The 21,417-nt window shown below is 44.8% G+C and overlaps 1 protein-coding gene across 1 annotated transcript in view; it reads right to left on the bottom strand.

Annotated features, from left to right (window-relative positions):
- Positions 1–2,046: 2,046 nt before the first annotated feature.
- The window catches only part of MBD2 (methyl-CpG binding domain protein 2), a 65,123-nt gene continuing 45,752 nt past the window's right edge, over positions 2,047–21,417 (bottom strand). The window contains exons 4-7 of the mRNA XM_043443759.1: positions 11,219–11,309; positions 9,755–9,932; positions 4,803–4,941; positions 2,047–2,519 (exon numbers count right to left, since the gene is read on the bottom strand). Of these exons, the coding sequence (XP_043299694.1) occupies positions 4,815–4,941; positions 9,755–9,932; positions 11,219–11,309 (396 nt within the window). The 3' untranslated portion in view covers positions 2,047–2,519; positions 4,803–4,814. The remainder of the gene's footprint in view (positions 2,520–4,802; positions 4,942–9,754; positions 9,933–11,218; positions 11,310–21,417) is intronic.

Genomic DNA, 21,417 nt, shown 5'->3' on the forward strand with positions numbered 1-21,417 from the left:
ATTACTATTTCACTGAGGAGGAGCAGGCTCACAGACATTGGGTAAACCTGACAAGTCACACAAATGGCAAAAGTAGGGTCCAAACACAGGTGCTCTCCATTTCCAAGTGCTCACTCTTATGAAGCAGGACTCTAAACCGCGTACACAAGACAAGGGAGGAATTTTGAGCAGGGAAATGGTGAGACCACAGATGCTTCCAGGACCATTACTGATGACTCCATGGAGGAGGAAAAGGAGGGATGGAGGAGGGAAAGGGGACAGGTGAAAAACAGAAGGTGCAGAGTGCAGAGGAGAGGAGGCTGCATGAAGGCGGTGGCTGTGGGAATGAAGAAGATGCGGGTTGGCATCTGATAATCTATTTTTTGACAAATAGATGAGAGAAATGTGGCTAATAATGCTAACAGGATTGATGGGATGTTGGCTGCAAGGACAAGAGTGGCCTCCGGGATCACTCTTGGGCGTCTGCCTTGGGCAGCTGGATCAGATGATCTGCTATCCCCTGAGTTAGGGAATGCAAGATGGTGGAAGGTTGGGGGGATGAGATGATGAATTTTGGGTATGTCCTGGGGGTGCACTGCAAACACCTGGACTTAGGGGTTCTCAGCTGGACACCCTGGAATGGCTTTCAAACCTTGTTCTCTACCTGAGCAAAGTACAGAATAACAAAAATTTTGTATGTGGGTACATTGTGTTTTTCCCTTGAATACAAAAGTTGCTTATACAAGCATGTATATCTTGGTGGGACTGCTTTGTGACATGAACGTATGACGGCCAAGATGAAGTCACCCCAAGCTTGATGACAAATGAAGACTCATGGACTTTTAGAGGAGTCTAAGAAAAGCCTTCAGGCATTCAGTCTAACGAGTCATGATAGCTTTTAAAAAGAATCAATACTTACTTCCCACTGTCACCCCAACTGGGGACAGTCGGAAGGGCCTAGGGCAGGGAGCCTCTGCCACTTGTCTTCCCAGAGTCTACCAGTATCTCTGCTTATTTGCCAGCAGAATTACTCTGAGGAAATTGGTGGCCTCAGGCCCAAAGAGCAAAGTTGAATGCGAGTCAGGAATTCCAAGAAGGTGTCACCTAAGGAGTTTGGCGTAAGGTCCAGAGAGATAGCAGGTCAAACCTAGCGAGTCACATTGCTTTCACTATTTTCTTTTCTTTCCTCAGGAACTGGAAGGGTGCTGGAGATACTAACTTTAAAAAAAAAAATATATATATATATATATATATATATATATATACACATATATATATAAAATACACACAGGTGACATTTATAGAGAATTGGTCACATCCTTGATCACATCATTTTGCATCTAATTTTAAAAGAACTCAGAGTTAAGAAGTGCATAAGCCCTTCCTATAGAAAGATATTATTTTTGCTCATTTTCTCAAAATGTACTTAAATTTGCTTAGTTCCATTTCTTGGCATCAGATTACCTTGTTTTGCTTTTTAAAACTCATTTCTTAATGCTGTGCCAGTCTGAGCAATTAGATATCAAGGAATTTAAGAAGTAATGAAATTAATGCTTGTGAGTTTCAACAGGAAAAAAAAATGTTAAGACTCTGGAGGCTGGGTAGTAATTAGCAAAGCATTACAATCTGGTTCATTTAGCAAGTCTGCCCAGAATGCTGCCTCTCTCTGTGACAAAGGGTCTCACCTGCACCTGTTAACTCTGTAAGCCAACACACATTGGAAAATACAAAATGTTCTCAAAAAACAGTCTCGGACTTCCAGTAACATCTGAAGGGCACGTGTGTACCTAATTCATGCCCGAGGGAAGAAAATGCCTTATTTTTATAAAAGTAATAAAAGTACTCGTTACAGGCAAGGGAAAATAAAAATTACCCACACTACATGACATCATACAATTCTGAGCACAATTCTCATGATATCCAGAGGCATATTGCAAATGTATGAACTATTTCCCACCACTTTCATTTCAAACCTAAGGCCCAGGGAAGACAGCTGAATGTGAATCAGAAATTCTAGGAAGGGACTATGCATGGTGTGTGCTCCTTAACAGAAAGAATTCCAATCAGTCTGTGAATATAATCATTTATTTGTCTTTACAGTGATGATGGAAGAATGTACAGGTGTCCTCTTTCAATAAAGTATAAAAATCTGTTTATATACAGTGAAGTCACAATAAGCGCTCATTGGGAAATTTATTTGGTACTCCTGATCTGTTCATATTAAAATTGGGGGGAACAAGTATTTCATGGAAGTGCTACATTTCCAGTAGATTGCACCTGGCATCACAAGCTCAGCTTCGTTTTAAGGGTCCTGCTTGGTATTACAAAAAGACTAATTTTAAGTCCTGGGACTCAAAATAAACATCATTTTTGAATAATAGATATATACATCAAAAATACATCTAAAAAGGCATTGGTTAGTGCTATTAAAAAGCTCTATGTGCTCAGGTACATTTTTTTTCTTAACAGGCAAAACCCAGTGGAAACGTTTTTGCTCAATTCTAGGAGTTTGCTCTCGGGGAAAGTCGGTCGAAAGTTACCTGCAAGAAAACAAACAGACTTAAGTAATTCAATGATTTCTCAGGTGAGGTCAGCAGCTCGGAAAAGCAGTGAGAGACCAAATTTCACATAGAATAGGATTTTTAAAGCCTTGATAGCATTTAGTTACAGCACTTTGCACATAAAAAGGACTCAACATTTTCCCCCCATTGTTTCAACTTCTTTAATTCTGAAAGAATCTTCATTTCATTTTCAAAGTAATCATATGTGCCCCTTTGTATGCTTATGAAAAGGTTTTCCATCATTAAGTCAGTCAGCATAAAATCGGAACTCACAGGGCAAACACATGAAAAAAAAAATCACAGATACACCCAAATCCAAACATATTGAGAAAATTTAGGAAGATTTCTGCTAACGATGATTTATTTTATTTCACCATAATTTATTTTACTTCAGAGAATTTATAGATGATAGAAACAGAGTAAAGTCTTATTACTGCTTAACTTGGATTTGTACGTGTGTATAAAACAAATAAAGGTCCATCCTGCTAATAAGGACCATTAGAAAGACCAGCCCTGTCACAATGCAATGAACACACCTAAACAGAACTGCGTGGTTCAGAGTCCGGCATGTTACCAGGCATTTGAACTTGGCCATGCCCCACCTTTAGTCAAGCTAAGTCCTACCTATTCCTCAGCTTATTATGAACCCCTAGTTAAGTCATGTGGCAGTGCTCTGGTTTATTAAACACCCTAGGTGTATGTGGGGCTAAATCAGTGATTTAGGTAAATTTAGTTTTGATAATTAAGATGTACTTCTAAATCTTCTATAACCCAAAAGTCTAATGGCCTGGTCTAATAATGCCATTCTCAACTTTAGAATATGATATATATAATACCAATTTCTCCCTACCCAACATACCGAAGTGTCGGCTACTTTTTAAATATATATTAACACTAATCACTCAACGTTAATTAGTTTGTTTTCCACATTAACCACCTTTGGGCCAGGCGATGAGCGCTGCCGGCCTTTATGAGCGCCAAGTACCTAGTCCCTAAACACATGGTCGCTTACATGACCCAGGGGGCTGCCTTGACGTCAACCTGCAAAGTAATCTGCAAGTAGGCAAGGGTCCAGTAAAACCTCAACGACACGACCCTTGATTGTTCCTACATTGTTTTCAGGGGAAAAGTCTGGAAAACAATTAAAAGCTCTGAAGAGGGCTTTCCTGGAATCAGTTCTCATATGGTGCAGGCATGGTGGTCCAGATTTCTGCACTGTGCTGAAGTCTTTGGACAAAAAAAAAATACACTTCAGACTTCCCCCTGAGAGACTTTACACATATGAAGTGTGCTCATCACAGTCCAGAAAACACACCCCTACTGGAAGAGCAGACAAGATTCAGCGTCAACACAGCATCTCCCTCTCCTCGACACGGACACCAGAAGAAAACTACTTAAGAGCACCAAGCTGGATTTAAATGGTTCTGCGCGGTCAGGAAACTGTGGGGTCAAAGGTTGCTGCTGCCGCTGACCATATTCAGGTAAAAAGTGGTAGCTATTACCTGATTTCTGGGTCACTGTGGCATAAGCCACTCTGAATTAAGACAAAAGCACTGATGGGAAGGCAAGACCGTGTGAACAATGAGTTCCTCCTCCCGGCGTGCACCAGCTCCAGTCTGCTCCCTTACCGAACAGGACCCCTGCCCACCCACCCACCCAGCGGGCTCCCGTAAACAGCCTGGGCTCAGTCATCCACCCGGTCACGTCGATTCTGCCTCCAAATACATCTCAGATTGGCTTTTCCATTTTTCTCTGCATCCATGATACCAGGACCCTCAGGAAGCTACCATCACCTCTAGACTCCAGCAGCCTAACTTGGTCTCCCTGCATCACGCCTGTGCTAGAGAGATCAGAAGAGGAGAGGAGAGTGACGGGCTTTTGCCTCCTCTGTGACCATAATTTTACGTATGTGACAACAGACCCCTTTACCCCAGAAAGCGACTGTGGCAGAGGCGACGGCTGCCCTGTCTCCTGCAACGCCTCTCTCCCTGGAGGAGTCCTTTCCTTCCTCCTCTGCTTTGCTCCAGTGACACCTTGGAGCCCAAATCCCTTGCGAGTGGCCGCAGGGGTGTGAATATTTTCACATCATGAGAACAAAAGGATGCACACGTATATGGTCCTTAAATACAAAGGGGGCCCAACAACAGCATGCGCACAAGATATGCAGTGGAGAAGGCTTTGTAGGCGCCGCTGAAGCCGCTGCAAGGGCAGGAGCAAGGAAAGAAAAGCCCTGAGTTTCCACGCGTCCCGGCGTTGCTCTACCTGATGCCAATCTTAGGCGTCATCCCCACTGTCCACTTCGAGGCCCGTCGCCTCCGCGTCAGCAGCCCGGGACAGGATGTCTGCCATCAGCGCCTCCTCCAGTTTCTTACGCACCTGCTGCACTCGCTCTTCCTGTTTCCTTTGTGAAAACAGAGTAAAAGACACTAACAATTTGGCCAGTGTTGGAACAACGATGCTGCCGACGACGCGGTTTTTCTTTACGCCAAAGTCAGGGAAATTCCTCAGAAACACACATCTCTTTCTCCTTAGACTTTGCAAAAGCAGCTTCTAACCCTCACCAAAACCAGGTCTCGTGGGAGATGGGCTTTGCCCAAAATGGGGGGACATTCGGACAGGCAGGGATGCCCTCATCTCACAGAGAATTCCGGCAGGAGGAGGTGTATTTCAGGGACCTTTTCTTCAACTTCAAAAACCTCAACTATGTGAAGGTTCGGGGTTATTCCTATAAAGGATAATTTGGAATAGAAGTGGGAAGTGATACGGAAAAGAAGGAAGGAAAAGCGATTTGCCGGGTGAAGCACTGAGAAGGATGGAGGAGGAGGAGGAGGCATGACGGGCCGGTTCAGCTGCTGCCTCGGGCGGTGTCGGGGAGGCCAGTCGGAGCTCCCCCCTGGGTCCGCAGCCTGCAGGCCAAGGCCGTCACGAAGGAGCCAAGACCATACGATCCTGTGCACCAAGGACGCAGGAGGAACGGACCCTTGAGCTGAGCTGAGCCAAGTAAGTGAAGAACATGCAAGTTCCTCTGTGTCTTGGGGACTCTAAAGAAGCCTCCAAAGTGAGAGTTAAAAACAGCAAGTCATACAAGAGAGGCAGAACCAGGACATGAAAACCAGAGCGCACCTACTGGTACACAAGTCATCCTTCAACAGGGCACGGCTACTGGTACACACGGCACCCTTAAAAAGCAGAAGAAAAAAAATGGAGAACAGCTCCCTGACAGGGCAAGAGAGAGATTCCTAAAACAGTTCTAAGCAAACCAAGAGGCAAGCAGAAATTCGCCTCCAGAACCCGGTGGGGAGGCAATGGCTGAAGAAACAGCAGAGACGCGACAAGAGTGGCAAGTAAAAGGCTGAGAACAGCAGCGAGGAAGGAGCAGAGGCAAAGGCCCAGGCGGAGGGCGGGCCTTGGCTACAAAACAGGGCGCATGGCCTCCAGAGGCCACAGCGAAGGTGCTGGGATGGATACAGGCTGGAGGGGAGCAGCGCCAGGACAGGGAAGAGACGCAGCGAGGGACTCTAAGGGCTCTGCTGAAGGAGGAAGTGCCAGTTTCTCCATCCATCGTTGAGGAAGACAAACTACGGCACTGCCCCAAACCGGGGAAAGCAGAAGGGTAGATGGGCGATGTTCCAGAAGACCCCACGAGGATGCCCTGGGCATCCGCCCCTTGGGTGCCCAACCAGCTGTGGAGTCACGTTTGCTGCAGTCCAGTCCCCACGTCTCTTTATCTCATGAGTCTATGTCCAAGGGAGCGAAATTAACACATGTTGTGTAACCACAAAAACTTCAGATGTCATCTTTACCAAACTCTGAAAAACGCACAGGGAGATAAAAGGTTTAGACTTCCCCCTTTTAAATGAATTTTCGAAAAGAAGGGGAGCTGCCACTGAGTCAAGCTCTGTAGCCTCAATCATATTCACAGAAACTGGAGTTGAACAGGTTTTTTTCTCTTTTTTAGAGATGTTTTGATCCCTGGTAGCTCAGACGGTAAAGAATCTGCCTGCAATGCAGGAGACTCATGTTTGATCCCTGGGTTGGGAAGATATCCTGGAGAAGGGAATAGGTACCCACCCCAGGATTCTTACCTGGAAAATTACATGGACAGAGGACCCTGACAGGCTACAGTCCATGGGTTGCAAACAGTCAGATACAATTGAGCATCTACCACTTTTGTTTTTTAGGTCTTTATTGCAAGTGTTACAATACTGCTTCCGTCTTCTGTTTTGGCCCTGAGGCATGTGGGGTCTTAGCTCTTGGACCTGGGATCAAACCGGATCAAACCCGCACTCTGTTCGTTGGAAGGTGAAGACATAACCACTGCACCTCCAGGGAGGTCCCTGGAGTTCAACAGATTGTCACACAGCGGAGCAGAGTCATGAAAAACAGGATGTTTATTTCTTACACAGTTAGCCTTACGTCTGGCTCAGTAACTCCAGGCTTATGATAAATGGGGTGTCGGTCACGGGCAGCCTCTTGTGCCTGATATCAGAGTGTCTGCACAGCTGCCCTAACATCACCCCATCGGGAGGATGAAGGAAACGGGAGGAGCAGCGCTTCTGGCTGGAGAAGTGTATCTGAGAATCTGACACTGGCCACCGCTCCTCTGCTGTCTTGAGCGCTGCTTCCCACAGTTATGGAAACCGAAAGCAAAGCCTCTGCCGGATGGGGCAAGCAGGATCTAACACAGCCCCAGGATGTCCCCATGGGCCCCGGCTCACATCCCAAGCAGAATTCTCTCCCCATAAGGGCAGGAAGGACTTAGGAACACATGATGGGATGTCATTCTATGATTAGATTACTAATAGCTGACCTTGAGTTAATCTAAAGAGATTATCATAGAGGGCCTGACCTAATAAGAACAGGCTTTAAAAGGGGCTGGGCCCTTTTAGAAAGAAGCAGGAGAGGGAATGTGAGGGGAGCCATGGGGCAAGGAGCGGCCGGCAGCTTGAAACCACCACCGAGAACAGCCCGATCCCACAGCCGAGAGGGGCTTCATCCCTGCAGCTAGAAAGACACGAACTCCGCAACAAGCTTAGGAGGAGCCCAGGCTCCAGAAGGCCACGCAGTTCTACAGACACTCAGATTTCAACTGTGTAAGATTTGGGGCAGGGAATCCAGTCACGCCCGCCCAGACTTCCGACCTACAAAAATGAGAGCTACGAACAGCTATTGCTTTAAACAGCGAGGTTTGTGAGAACTTATCACTAGGTATCAGAAAACAATACACCCATGAGTGAAAATAGTTATCAAGCTGGCTGAAAAAAAAACATGTGCTCAATGTTGAGACCCTCAGTTGAAGGTTTAACACAAACAGATTATTGGTGATACAACAGGAGAAAAGGTGATAATCCCATTTGCAGTCGTTTATTTTGAATATGTACTAATCGGAGAAGAAATGTTTGGCTTGATGATTTCTGTTATGACAGTGATCAAATGGACAATCTGTCAGATGAGTTTACCCTAAAAGGAAAAGCATCCAGATCTGGCTTTGGCTGGAGAAGTATATCTGAAAATCTGACAGTGGCGAGGCTTCCCACATTTATGAAAACCGAAAGTAAAGCCTCTGCCGGATGTAGTAGGCAGGATTCTAACACAGCCCCAAGACGTCCCCACGGGCCCCTGTCATCAGTCACAGGACCTCAGTCAACACCCAGAGGGGCCTGGCAGGACCTGGGCTGATGAACTGGGTGCTCATTCCAGGACAGAGGGGAGCTAGCCTCCTGGGTGATTTCCTTCCTCAAAGGTAGGAACAGTCCAAAGAGCAAGTTGATTCCTTTCCTTGATTTCACACTTTGTTTTTCTTAAAAAAAAAATACATATATAGTAACACTGATCATAAATTCTACATCATCAAGGCATCTGAATACAACTTCGAACCATTTCACATCTTTGCAAAAGGAACTGCTTTAAAATCCGGGAATGGCTTTCCAATTATAAACCTGGCTAGATGGAGGCATTTAACAACAGTCTCACACCAACTTTCAAGGAATTAGAAAAAGAACAAAAAACAAATACTTTTTTTTTTAAATTCAAAAGTGCCATCTGCTGGCTTGGTCTAGGAATAGTAAAGCTTTCGGGTTCACACTCAGAGGACAGAAATAATGAAGTATACACCCTGTCCTCTTCTGGGCTTCCCTGGTGGCTCAGTGGTAAAGAATCCACTTGCAATGCAGGAGACAGCCTGCAGGTGTAGGGGACACGGGTTCGATCCCTGGGTTGGGAAGATCCCCTGGAGAAGGACATGGTAACCCACTCCAGTATTCTTGCCTGGAGAATCCCATGGACAGAGGAGCCTGGCCAGCTACAGTCCATGGGGTCACAAGAGTTGGACATACCTTAGCGACTAAATCACCACCACAATACAATCATTCTAAAGAATAATACTGAAATCCATAAATCCCATATAAGAATTTCTTTGTGGTTTTAGTATCTGGAATAGTTTTGTTGCTCCTGAGCAATGACTTGCTTATACGCCTTGGGCATTATCTATCTGAGTGATACATTTTCCTTTCATAATCTGCCGCTATAAACCTAATTTGTGGCCCAGCCTTAGAAAGAGTGAAAAGATGCTAATGGATGCAGCTTGTGTCCGCGTCTCGCTGTCAGCTCCATTTTACGTAACAGCTTTACCTTTTGCTTTGTCTTTCTTCTCATTTGCTTCTCATCTGGCTTCACTCGATGTATGTACATGTGTGTCTCACTGTGTGAGTGTGTGTGTGTCTTCAGAGCCACCTTAAACCTTTACTTGAAACAAAGTTAAGTAGAGATAAATAAATCTCTAAATTGAGTTTACGTGAGATCAATAAAATCAAGATAAGTAAACTGAATTCTGAAAACACAACTGAACTCAAAGCAGCATAGGAATGATCTGCTACTGCAGACCAACCAATGCAGGGGGCAATCGGAACAGAGGTAACTGAATGCAGGGGCTCCTCAGAGCAGAAGGGCCGAACCCCAGACTGCATAGGATACCGCCAAAACCATGTGGAGAGAGGACAACTGCTCTGTCCTTCGGGGATAATCAGGATGACACACCTTATACAATGCCACCTTTTTCAGCATGCATTTGTTTTAAACATCCTATAGCATCTGTTTTAAAACAGTTTTGTAAAGAAGGTTCATCACTTACTAGGACATGTCACTGAACCTAGCAAGCAATAAAAAACATATCAAGTGCAGAAGACAAGTTTTCTGAAGTCATGTTGCGCTCTCACCTAATGTCTTCATCTGTGACAATGAAAGCCTTGCAGAGGGGCTGGGACGTGTTAAGCCAGACAGCAGGGTTCTTTTCCACAGCAGCGGAGACTTGCCCTGTGATGGGTGCAGAGCTTGTGTGCAAAGCGCTGGCGACAGCAGATAAAAGGGTCTCGTCGTTACTGCCCGGACCGACCCCTGCAATCAGAAACACATCAGTTCCAGGACGTTTCCAGCCGTGCTGAGCAAACCCTGTGGGGCCTAAAACAACTGATCATCTTTATATTCATCTGACAGCAGCTATTTAAAACTGACACAAGCCGAAGCAGCAAAAGGTAACAGCGTATTTACTTAGTTATCAGCAATAAAGAATTAACATTAAGGAAACAGTAACCAAATACTTGAGTATTTTAATAAAACTTTAACAGAACTTTAAAATACATGTCCAAGGTATTAAAAACTTCTTAAAAAGTTGGCTACATTTCATCATGCAAGGTCAATTATTCTTAATGACCTAAGTCCCTTCTAAAGTCATCTTACATTCAAATATCCCTATTAACGTGTCCCTGGGTCCTTGAATCGTTTCCTCTGTAGCTTGCCATGTCTCAACACTTCTTTTTTGTGCATGGATTTCAAAGGAAAAGCCAATGGAAGTAGGCTGTACCTATACCTTTAACAGCTTTTTCAACTAACAAAATATCCACATGAATAGGATTAATAACTGTACACATTGACTGCACATTAGGAGACTGGAACCATGGCTACATTTAAGTGCATTTCTTACAGTCCTAAACTTGTTAAACCAGTTAAAGCAATAATTTCCAAGAGCACAGAGGGATGAGACACTACTTTAACCATGAATTAGGAGGATTTTTGAGCAATCCGCAGTGTATCAAGATTTAGAAGCCAAAGTTGTAACCACTCGAAAACTAATGCTTCTCTAGAACCTGGAGTGAACGTGTGACCCCACAAGGCACGCCAGCAGCTGAGTTCTCCACCCCAGACCCTGCTCGCTCCTGTTACTGGACCCATGGGCATCTGAGGCTTGCAGCAGCAGGTCACGGAGGGAGAGGCAGGAGGAGAGATGCTGTCTGTTCTTTGGATAAGAGGAAGGGAGAAAAAAGCAAGCGCTGGGGCCCAATGTTGCTTTGAGCAGGAAGCTGGGGACAGTCTGCCGCTTAGGCTGCATTTGGGTCTTAACACATAACATGGGTGAATTTACATGACGAGCCTAATTAAACTCAGGCCAAAAGGTACACGAGAAAAAAAAACTTAGGTAAGACACCGCCCGGAAGCGTTCTGCAACCTACAAAGCGTCTCAGGCACACTGCCTCTGGGTTTACTAAAACCCAAGGGGAGCATCACCCAGCGAGGCAAACAGTCCCCACAGCAAAGACCTGTCGCCCTCATCACGTCTGCCTCCACTGCCTCCGACACACAGCCTGGCACACAGCAGGGGCTGCTCAACTGAACTCGGAGAATACCTTGAAGACCTTTAGGGAGTTCCATGGTTTTTATAATTTGTTCTGTTACATCTGATGCACTAAGTCCTTGTAGCCTCTTCTCCCAGAAAAGCTGTAAGGCAAAACATCACTGTTAATAGATACATTCTCGGGACAAGAAAGTAGCGCATCGATGCTGCTGAATAATGAAATTGAAATCATATCAGTAGTTCCCTAATGTCCCCCTTTTTTTTTTCTTACAAAAAGCTAAATGATACTTCAAACATGACTTCAACGCACATAATTCTTTCAAGTTATATGACTCAAAAACTTTGCTTTGTCATTCTAGGCAGCCTATTCACTTGTTACATCCAATAGATTGTTACGTGCTATGCATGAGATACAGTCCTAAATAGATAACAGTCCTTTGGAAGACATAAGGTATCTTCCAAAGAGTATTAACTTGAGTTCTTCAAGGTTTCATTTGGCATGAAAATTTAACGTTACAATTTATCAGGAAAAAGAAAAACTGTATTGCATAATACCTCTTTATCCAAGAGTGTTAGGGAAACAATTTCTCCACCTATGTGATTTTTCTAAGACACAGAAGTTTAGCCTTTTGGCCTGTTTTAAGGGGAACAAATGCCATTTTTTATGGAAACTTTTCTAAAATGTTTTGCATACTTCCTTGCTTTTTAAACAGGATGCCACATTCATGAGTGCCTCTCCTTCTGTGGTACAGAGCCTGGGTCTCCTCAGTCACTAGGTGGCCCAAGGTCATCATTCCGGCATCAGTGAGCACGCTGAAGACTCTTCCTACCCCATAGGTCTAGCGAGATATGCAACTGCTTATTCATACACTGAGCAGTCCAGGACAGTTCTGCTGCTTGATTTCAAATCCTTTCTACATTTAATTCTCTCTCCTAGTCGGCTACCGCGTGCATGCTTGCTAAATTGCTTCAGTTGTGTCCGACGCTTTACAACCCCATGGACTGTAGCTCGCCAGGCTCCTCTGTCCATGGGTTTCTCTAGGCAAGAATACTGGAGAGGGTTGCTATGCCCTTCTCCAGGTAATCTTCCCAACCCAGGGACAGAACTTGTGTCTCCTATGTCTCCTGAATTGACAGACGAATTCTTTACTGGGGAAGCCCAGTTGGGCATTTCTTGTCATTGATGTCATTCGTCCATATGAATGTATTTCTTGATACACTCCTACTGTGCGCTGTGCTTGGCCTGTGAATCCAACAGTAGGTAAGAGAGAGAGGGTCTCTGTCCTGCAGCCTCAGCTCTTTTCTACTGTTTCATATTTACTGCAGTCCAAAAAACAGATAAAGGAATTCCTTAGAATTTGATAAATTTGTCTTTAATCCTGGATACCCGGGGGCCTGTCATATAGTGAATATTGAAAAAAAATTTGTGTGACTGACTGATGTGGGAATAAACGGGCTCAGAATCAGGGTCTTGAGGGACACATGCACCCAAGTTGAAACCCCAGCTACAGACGTACGACCTTGGACAAGTTCTGTGACCTCAGACGTTCAACGTCCTCTGTGGGCGTGGCAAGAGCGACTGCTACGTAGGATGATTGTGGAGATTAAATAAAGCGATATACACAAACACCTGTCACACAGCAGCCATAAGCTTTATTAGGTTTACTTTTAACAGATTTTTGAGCACTCTGAGGGCTTCCAAGCTTATGTTCTAACTTCTGGATACATGAAAAGCATCAAATAACATCTTTCCGGACAAATGAGAAGATACAGTAAAATAATTCTACTTATGGCAGAACAATAATACCTTAGATTATATAATAACCACAGTGCTAGCACCAAGAGTAACTTCTTTACTGTCCTTTTAGGCTTTTAGTATATGCTAACATCTCCACATACCTCCATATAAATTACATCAACAGCAGAATATGTGGTCAACACGTATGAGGTCATGAATACATTAACCATCACGAGGAAGAAGTAGTTAGTTCTTCTAAGTAACAGTTAATGAATATGATAAATGTCCTAAGAAAGTCTGCCTGCTTTTCTGGGGAAATAACAATCATCTATGCTTTGAATATCACAACTATAGGGGGAAAAAAAAAACAACAAAAATTAAAATGCAGTTAATTCCTAATGAAAAAGTGTACAGAGGAGTCAGTGAATATGAGATTAGTGTTTTATATTATATAAATTTTATAATTATATAAATTATAATTTAAAAATTACATATAACTTAGTTTGTAAAATAAATCAACACTACCAAAAACACTATGAAAAACTACAGAGATGATTACTAATAAATCATATCTAAAAATCCCAATTCTAGATACCAAAAGTTAAATTTTTTACCTTCTATAATTTCTAATGTTTAAATTTCTATTATTTTGAAGGAAAACACAAATTTAGGATGAAATATTTTGCAAAATAAATCTTAGCTTGAGAAACAAGTGTACAGCTCTAGATTACACGTCCTGGTATCATCACACAGCACCAGATAGCCCTCAACAAAATCTGAAGTTGAATCTGACAGGTTGATGACCTCTCTGTAAATGAAGCAAGCACTCAGGCCATGAAAATGGAGGCACATGTATTTATGGGTGTGTAAGTTGTATATATGTGTGTGTGTGTCTTTCTGCCACCCCCAACTCCCTGGGAAGTGGGAAAGGTCAGAGCAGGAAGCGAGGTTAGTTTGAGAAAAGAAAACATTTAACCAGTCAAGGTCGCCCCTGCCCGCCTCCCCATCCCATCCGCCAGGCGTTCGGCGCTAGCGCGCTCACCCAGGGGCGCTGCATGTCTGTGTCCCTAACTCAGATTCTCCACACCCATCTTCTCAGGTTCCTATTCGCTTTGTTCTGGAAAGAAGGGGTTCTCCGCACTTTAAAGTATGTGGAAAACTTACATCAAGCAGGCATTATGCCAAGCGAAGGAAGCCAGTCTTTTACATACTGTATGAATGATGTGTATGAAAAAGAAGAAAACTGTAAGGGTGGTTGCCAGGAGTCAGGGCTGGAGGGAAGATCCCACTGCAAGGGGTCAGCACAAGGGGATTCCTTGGGGGTGCTGGAACTGTAATCCCCCCCCATAAACACAAACTTTATCCAGCTGATATAATTACCAATTTCTTTTCTTTTTCCCAAGCAAACTGCTCAAATATCAATTAATTTGCACTATCTCCTTTCTCCCAGACCCATTTCAACTTTATTACCCTAGCCCCATTCCATGGATTTCCATTACATTTACTCTAAAGGTCAGTCAGCTCCTCTCACCAAGTGCAGGGACCTTCTCTCACTGTCTCTGGTCACTTTAGAGCCCTGAATGTATTGGAAGGGTTCAGGGGAAGGGAGGGGTCTTCCTCTGCCTGACATTAGGATTTCAGATCTCCTTGCTTATGTATTCTGTGGGATTACTAGGTGACTGTGGTCATCTGGAGTTCTTCCTACTGCATTAACATTAGAAATTGAGACAGAAATAGGGAGAAGACGAGGCTCGCTACATTTGAAAGGAGTCCTCTGTCCAGGACAGCTGTCTTGTCACCATACTTTCATGAACGCTGTGACTTTCATAAATCCTAACCGAGCCGATGAAAATCTGATTTCACTGGCCACATCCAATGATTTTCTCAGCTTCACCTTGCTGCCTGGTGTGAGGTCAAATAATCAAGATAATTTAGGGATCAGTGATGTAAGATGTGGAAAAACTCTTTAATGGGCTCTCACTCTGAGTTAGTACATCCCTCCCCACTCCCCACTGATCAGACCCTCCTCTGACATCACCCTGCAGTAGAGAAGAGAACTGGAGAGCTCCCACACGTACTTTCTCCTGCCGATGGTCTGGGCAACGCCCTACCCAGCAACCCAGCCGATGGAGAAGCCTAGGATAGGATTAACAGTCACACAGAACCAGGAAAGTGCCTAAAATGTCACTGACAGGGACCATGCAGCTTTGAAGAAACCATCTTACTAGAAAGTGGAGTTCATCTCCACACCGTCACTCCTCATATGACTGTAGGAAGTACTTCTGTGACATCGCTGGCAACAACTGCTGTATGTACTTGACCTAAGGGTCCCAGGGGACAAGCATGACAGTGGACGGTGAAAGCTGCTGCTTTAGTGAAATGATCAAGTCTGTTTCCTGAAAGGACAACCAACCCAGAATACAACTATACCATTATTTTTAATGGCTGCAGATTTAACTGGGACTTTGGCGGATTTGTCCAGCATGCCTTACAAATGATAACCAAGATGACAATGAGGAAGATACAGGGATCTCAAACAACTCGTCACAATACACGCACACACACGCGCACGCGCGCGCACACACACACACACACACACACACACACACACACCCCTATTCTGATGGTCTGGGAACTAAGGCTGATCGTGTTTATTAAGACCATCCTCTACCACCCTGACCTTAATAATACATACTCTGAAGGAATCTGTGCTCTTGGGAGGATGTCAGAACAGAATGGTTTACTGGGAAAAAGTAAGTAGAGAATCGATCCAAATTCAACAGATGCCCTTTTAGAGCCCATTAGACACAAAGCATTTTGCTGGGCACCAGGGATGCATAGTCGGCAATCACTGCCCACTGGCTGCTTACCATTTGGTGAAACTGTTTTCTAGTAAAACTCTAGAAGGGAGACTGTGTTAACTGCAATAATGAAGATACAATATTCACTTCAATTTGGGAGAATCTGGAAAGGCTTTCAGGAAGAGGCAGCTCTCAAAAAATGTGTTAAGGATTCTGTAGAAGAGGAAAGACGTCTCCAAGCCAAGGAAACAGCGTAAGCAAAGGCAAGGAGATGAGACAGAGTGTGGGTCAGTATTTCTAGATGTTCTTTATACATAAGAATAACCAGGGTGGCTTATTGTATAGGCATGTTCTGAGACCTCAGCCCTAAAGATTCCGTTCAGTAGGTCTGGGGTGAGAGAGCTGGTTTTATTTTCTTTTACAAGTGTCTCAGGTAACTCTGAGGGAGGCGGGGGATCTCGGTCTGAGAAAGGCGGGTGCGGTCTGGGCTGACAGCGCAGCAGTGCACACGCGGGGCTGTGTACCCCAGTCACCGAGATCTCCGAGTTGTTCCCGATTCTGCTAGACGATTAAAACACATATCGCGCTATCCTCTTCTCGCAGAGGACTGGAGGAAGATACTCGCTTTTCTAGTTTCCATTGCAGGAGGATGTGTGTCAAAGCATATTTAAGAGCATACCAAACTGTTCAGGGGTAAACAGAGACAGCGCTCACCCAAAGATCTGTTTGTGCCCGGGCGTCTTCTCCTGGCGGAATAAGAGGAGGAGGAGGCGGGGAGGACGACTCCTGCTTACCCATCGAGCCCTTCCCTCCAGCCTGGCACTGTGCTCAGGGCATCACATACAGTAATTCGGTTAGTCTTTCCTACAGCGTTTTGAAGAAGACATTATCAATACCCCCTCGCAGTAACTCAGCAAAGGCGCACGACTCGTCAGGGGTGCAGCTGGAATTAAAACCCAGGTCAGTGATTAGACAGTCCTGATCTCAACAAGTGAAAGCTCTAGAAGAGCGTTTACGTGCATGGCTCTGTGTCTAACAAGCCAGAGACCCTTCTAGTCATGAAATCAAACGCGAATGAAAGATCAGTAATTGCCAAGAAAACTATCAAGCTGCTTTTAATCCATTTACCTACAGTGTGATACTGTGTAAACTGCATTGGAGGTGATCCGTGCCGATGCCACGCCCTTCCTCACGTAGAATTAAGAAGCCCACCTGTGTGATGTATTTAGGCTAAAGCTGGCACAGACTTTTACAACAATCTCAAAAGAGACGTGGGAGTAGCTCACATGATGAAAACTAAAGAATCGGTATAAAATACATTCTCTATGAATTAGCTCTCTTGGAATTAACTGCGAATATCAATGACATTTGAACACCCCATTTTTGGGGGTTGTATTTTTTTTGGTGGATAGAAATTCAAGAGCGAGATCTCTACTCCAAGAAAGCACTTTCTGAGAAGTCACACTAACAATGGAGTGTCAGCAGACGTTTCATGAAACAGGAGAGATGGAGTGCCTCATGAAGCATGTAGAATGGAAGGCTTTTGAGTTTTTTCTATAATATTGTTTTAGGTTCCTTTTATGCTAATTCTGATTTCTCATAAACACATGGACAAGCATCTAGATCAAATACATGTTTTCATCCACCATCAGATTTCATCTGAAAAGCACTGTGTAGTGTTAAGAAACTGACTTGCCATGTATACTCATGACCTCAACCTGAGAGTCAGCTTGGAGGGTAGGAAGACTGAACTTCTGAGTAGCTGAGTGAACTGGGATTGGCCTTCAGAGTCAGACTAACCCTGATTCAAATCCAAAACTATGTGAGGAGGTTTTATCAACACGATAACCATTAGAGAACAAACAGCAGTTTACTACTTAGTCTTTGCCCATGGCATCTAGTACCCTGCTGATCACATCACAGCACCTGCTATGCTTTAAAATTAATACATATAAACGGCACAGAGAGTCGGTTCTGAAAGGCACATATTCACAAGTGAAGACTGAGACATGGCGTTTGTTCAGAGCTGCTCGTCCTGCCCAGATTTTCGGCGGGGGTGCTTTCTACTACTCTAAGTATCTTAAAACCCTCCCCTTCCCTTTTCTCATGCAAGCCAGTCTGCCCCTTCTCAGGCCCAAGTCTAGCTGGGAGAACTCTGTAAGTAGGAGCAGCTACACAGGCTGCAGGGCTCTGAACAAAATGGAACCAGGAGGATCTTGTTCAGAAACTCTGACGCTCCTTTCCCGATGACTGCACCTGAGCAGGCTCGGGGCCCTAGGAAGTGGGTACTTGGGTCACAAGCCCGTGAAGCCAGAAGCGGTGGAGAGTGCCGAGCAGGGTAGGAAGGAGGCGAGACCAGCAGGGCCTGGAGACCCCTGTGCTGCGGAGGGTACTTAGGGAAGTGCTGGGGTGGAAGCTCATCCTGTGACTTCCTTAAGAGCAGCAGGACAACAGAAAGTCGGAAAGTGGCTCTGGCCGGATCTATGCAATAACAAAGGAACCTTTCCCTCCCTTCTCGTCAAAGCACTCCCGGGATTTCTCCTCCCCACTGTGGCTCCTCTGGACTGCCCGAGAGAGGCTGCCTGCCAGTGACTCAGCAGCCCAGCTGTACGCGGGAAGAGGGGAAACCCGGCGGGTGATGAGACCACAATGGGGAAGGACGGGATCTAAAGACGGATGGGAATTTTGTTCTATTTAAAGGCCAGTGGATAACACGGAAGTTTTTCCTGAAACTGTAATCTCCTCGTTATTTTTACCCCATCTATTTCCATGTGTGATGAGAGCAGAGCCCTTAGAAAAATAGAAAAACTCAAAAGGGCTCTGAACTTGTTTCAAGAACAGAAGGTCAGAGGAAACCTGGAAACAAACTACGTTTCTGTTCTGCAGTGAAGCAAAAAGTGGGAAAACAAAACCTCAAACCAGCAGCAATGGCCTAGAGTGGAGTTTCTCAACCTTGGCGATGCTGACATTTGGGGTTGGATAATTCTGGGTTCTCGATGTTTAGCGACATCTGTGGTCTACACCCACCAGACACCAGTAGCACCGCCCCAGCTGTGACAACAAAAAATGTCTCTGGACGCGGCCAATTTCCCCAGGGTATCTGTGGTTGGGATAGGGAGCATAAAATCAGGTCTGGCTGAGAACCAGGGGTCCAGGAAAAGAGAAAGGGAACGGGAGGACAGAAGGTTTGCAGCGGCAGGGCCCCAGATCTCACAGCTGGAACAGAAAGGAGACCCCGCCCTCGGCACACAAACCGCCCCGCCAGCTCCCGCCTCCACTTCCGGAGCCTCTGCCCCAGCTCTGACTCCTGGGCCTTATCACAGCTGCACTAAGTGGCCTGGGGCCGACAGCCCTTCTGTCCCTGCCAGCCAGCCAGGGGGTCAGCAAGATAAAGCAGAAGTGGGAGAAACACTTCTTACAGAAAGAGCTGAAATTGAACACGCTTCCTGATAAAAAGATGGCTATAAGCAGTAGTTATTTTTAATAATTCAGACAGACTTAGGAAATGCAGGTTTGATCCCTGGGTTGGGAAGATCCCCTAGAGAAGGGAATGGCTATCCACTCCACTGTTCTTGAGTGGAAAATGCTATGGACAGAGGAGCCTAGGGTCGCAAAGAGCTGGACCGGCTGAGCAACTAACACTTTCACTTTCACTTCAGACTTAATGGTCTTTTATGGGCTGGTCTGGGACGCTGGAACCATTTATAATTATCATTTCTACTGGAAGATGTGGAGTTCCAAATGACCAAAACATGACATTTTATATCCCAACCTGTAAGGTGAAAAGCATCTGTGTGTACAGATTTGAGGGAGTTCCCTGTTATAACCATAGGATCAGAGATCACGTGTGTGTGCAAAGATGTTGCTGATGACTGAGAACACAGCTCTATTCAGAATGACTTTAGATGCTCAAGTATAGGTACAACAACAGAACAGAACCACGAGTTGACCTTTACCATTTTAACTTCCATAAATTCTTAGTACGTAGCTATCTGTGGGGCCTGGACAATTCCAGATTAAAACTCCAAGGAAACTGCACCCTGCCAAACTGAGCGAGATGAAACCTTAAAACTCAGATCTTCACAGACGTTTCGTGTCTCGCCTTAAAACATGACTGTTCCCTTTTGAAATTATAATCTCCATCAGGAAAAATTAAACTGAACTATATAGAAACACACAGAGATTTCAATAATGAAACTGAATTCATCTAAAATTGCTAAAGAGCCAAACCTCTATTTCTTATTCTTCTTTTTCAACACCACAAGCTGAATATTAGCTCTGAGGCCAAGAAGTCTGTACTAACTGATTCCACACCTGCCTCTCGAGGCCCTGAGCATCTTCAGTTATCTGCTCTGCCCCGGAGATCACCCCTGGACCGCTTCATCCTTCCTTCTCTCCTGTCATCTGCTCTGCCCTGGAGATCACCCCTGGACTGCTTCACCCTTCCGTCACTTCCCTCTTGTCTCTGGGATCCTGCTGTCTCTCTGAGGGCTTCTCTACACTCGACGCCTGGTCCTACCCTCTCCTGCCTCCTTCTGACCCAGCCCATATACATGCCCATTCTCTCACACGCTCCAGTCTACTCCTTCCTCTGCTCGGCATCTCCCCCTGACGTGGCAGATACACTGGAACATGGCTAACCAAGAAAGTGTCCTCATTTAACTTATTGTTGTTGCCTGGTCACTAAGTCCTGTTCAACTCTTTTTGCGACCCCATGGACTGCAGCCCACCAGGCTCCTCTGTCCATGGGATTTTCCAGGCAAGAATACTGGAGGGGGTTGCCATTTCCTTTTCCAGGGGATCTTCCCGACCCAGGGATAGATCCCACGTCTCCTACATTGGTAGGTGGATTCTTTACCACGGAGTCCCCTAGGAAGCCCTTATTTTATTACATCTCCTCCAAACCACCCGTCTTCTTCCTTCCACTAAGGCAGAAACTTTATTTCCTCATCTCTCATTCCTTCCTTCCTTCTAACCTGGGTTCTACTCCTAATATTATGTTAACTGACCTGCCCAAGGTCACAGTAACCTTCTAATTAACAAATCCAATTCCTGATTCAACCCTCTTCTGCCTTACTTTCCTGTTGCCATCACCTGCTGTCAGAAAACTTATGAAAGTTTGCCTTTTATGATGGTTTTCTGTATGTTTCTATATCTTCTATCACTGTTTAAGCAACAAATTAGTACCCCTGACAGTAACTGTCAAAGAAATGGTACTGTAAGCATTTTTTTCTACTGAAAGAAGATAGTTAACATGTGTAAGATGTAATATACCTTTTAAAGTATTTGAAGACAGAAGTGTTAATACTTCGTAAAGTAGAGGAAACAAAAGTTACCTTTAGAATCTAATCATTACACAAATTTTAACTTGCACAGTCTTCATCTCTGTCAAGAGCATGATGCAAGACACTCAAATTTTGGGGGATGAATTTACGGTTAAGAATGGGCTTCCCAGGTGGCTCAATGGGAAAGAATCCACAGGAGACGCAGGTATGATCGCTGGGTCGGGAAGATATCCTGGAGAAGGGAATGGCAACCCACTCTAGTACTCTTGCCTGGAAAATCCAAACAGCAGCAGCAGGGTAACAGGAAAAACCCTGGCTTGAAAGTTTAATGCTTCAGTCCCGACTCAACCGTTAAGTGGAGTGCTGTCTTAGGAAGTCACTTAATCCCCTTGGAATGTATTTTCACTAGTAAAATAGAAATACTAAT

Source organism: Cervus canadensis, chromosome 23 (assembly GCF_019320065.1).
Source record: "Cervus canadensis isolate Bull #8, Minnesota chromosome 23, ASM1932006v1, whole genome shotgun sequence".
NCBI classification, from domain to species: Eukaryota; Metazoa; Chordata; class Mammalia; order Artiodactyla; family Cervidae; genus Cervus; species Cervus canadensis.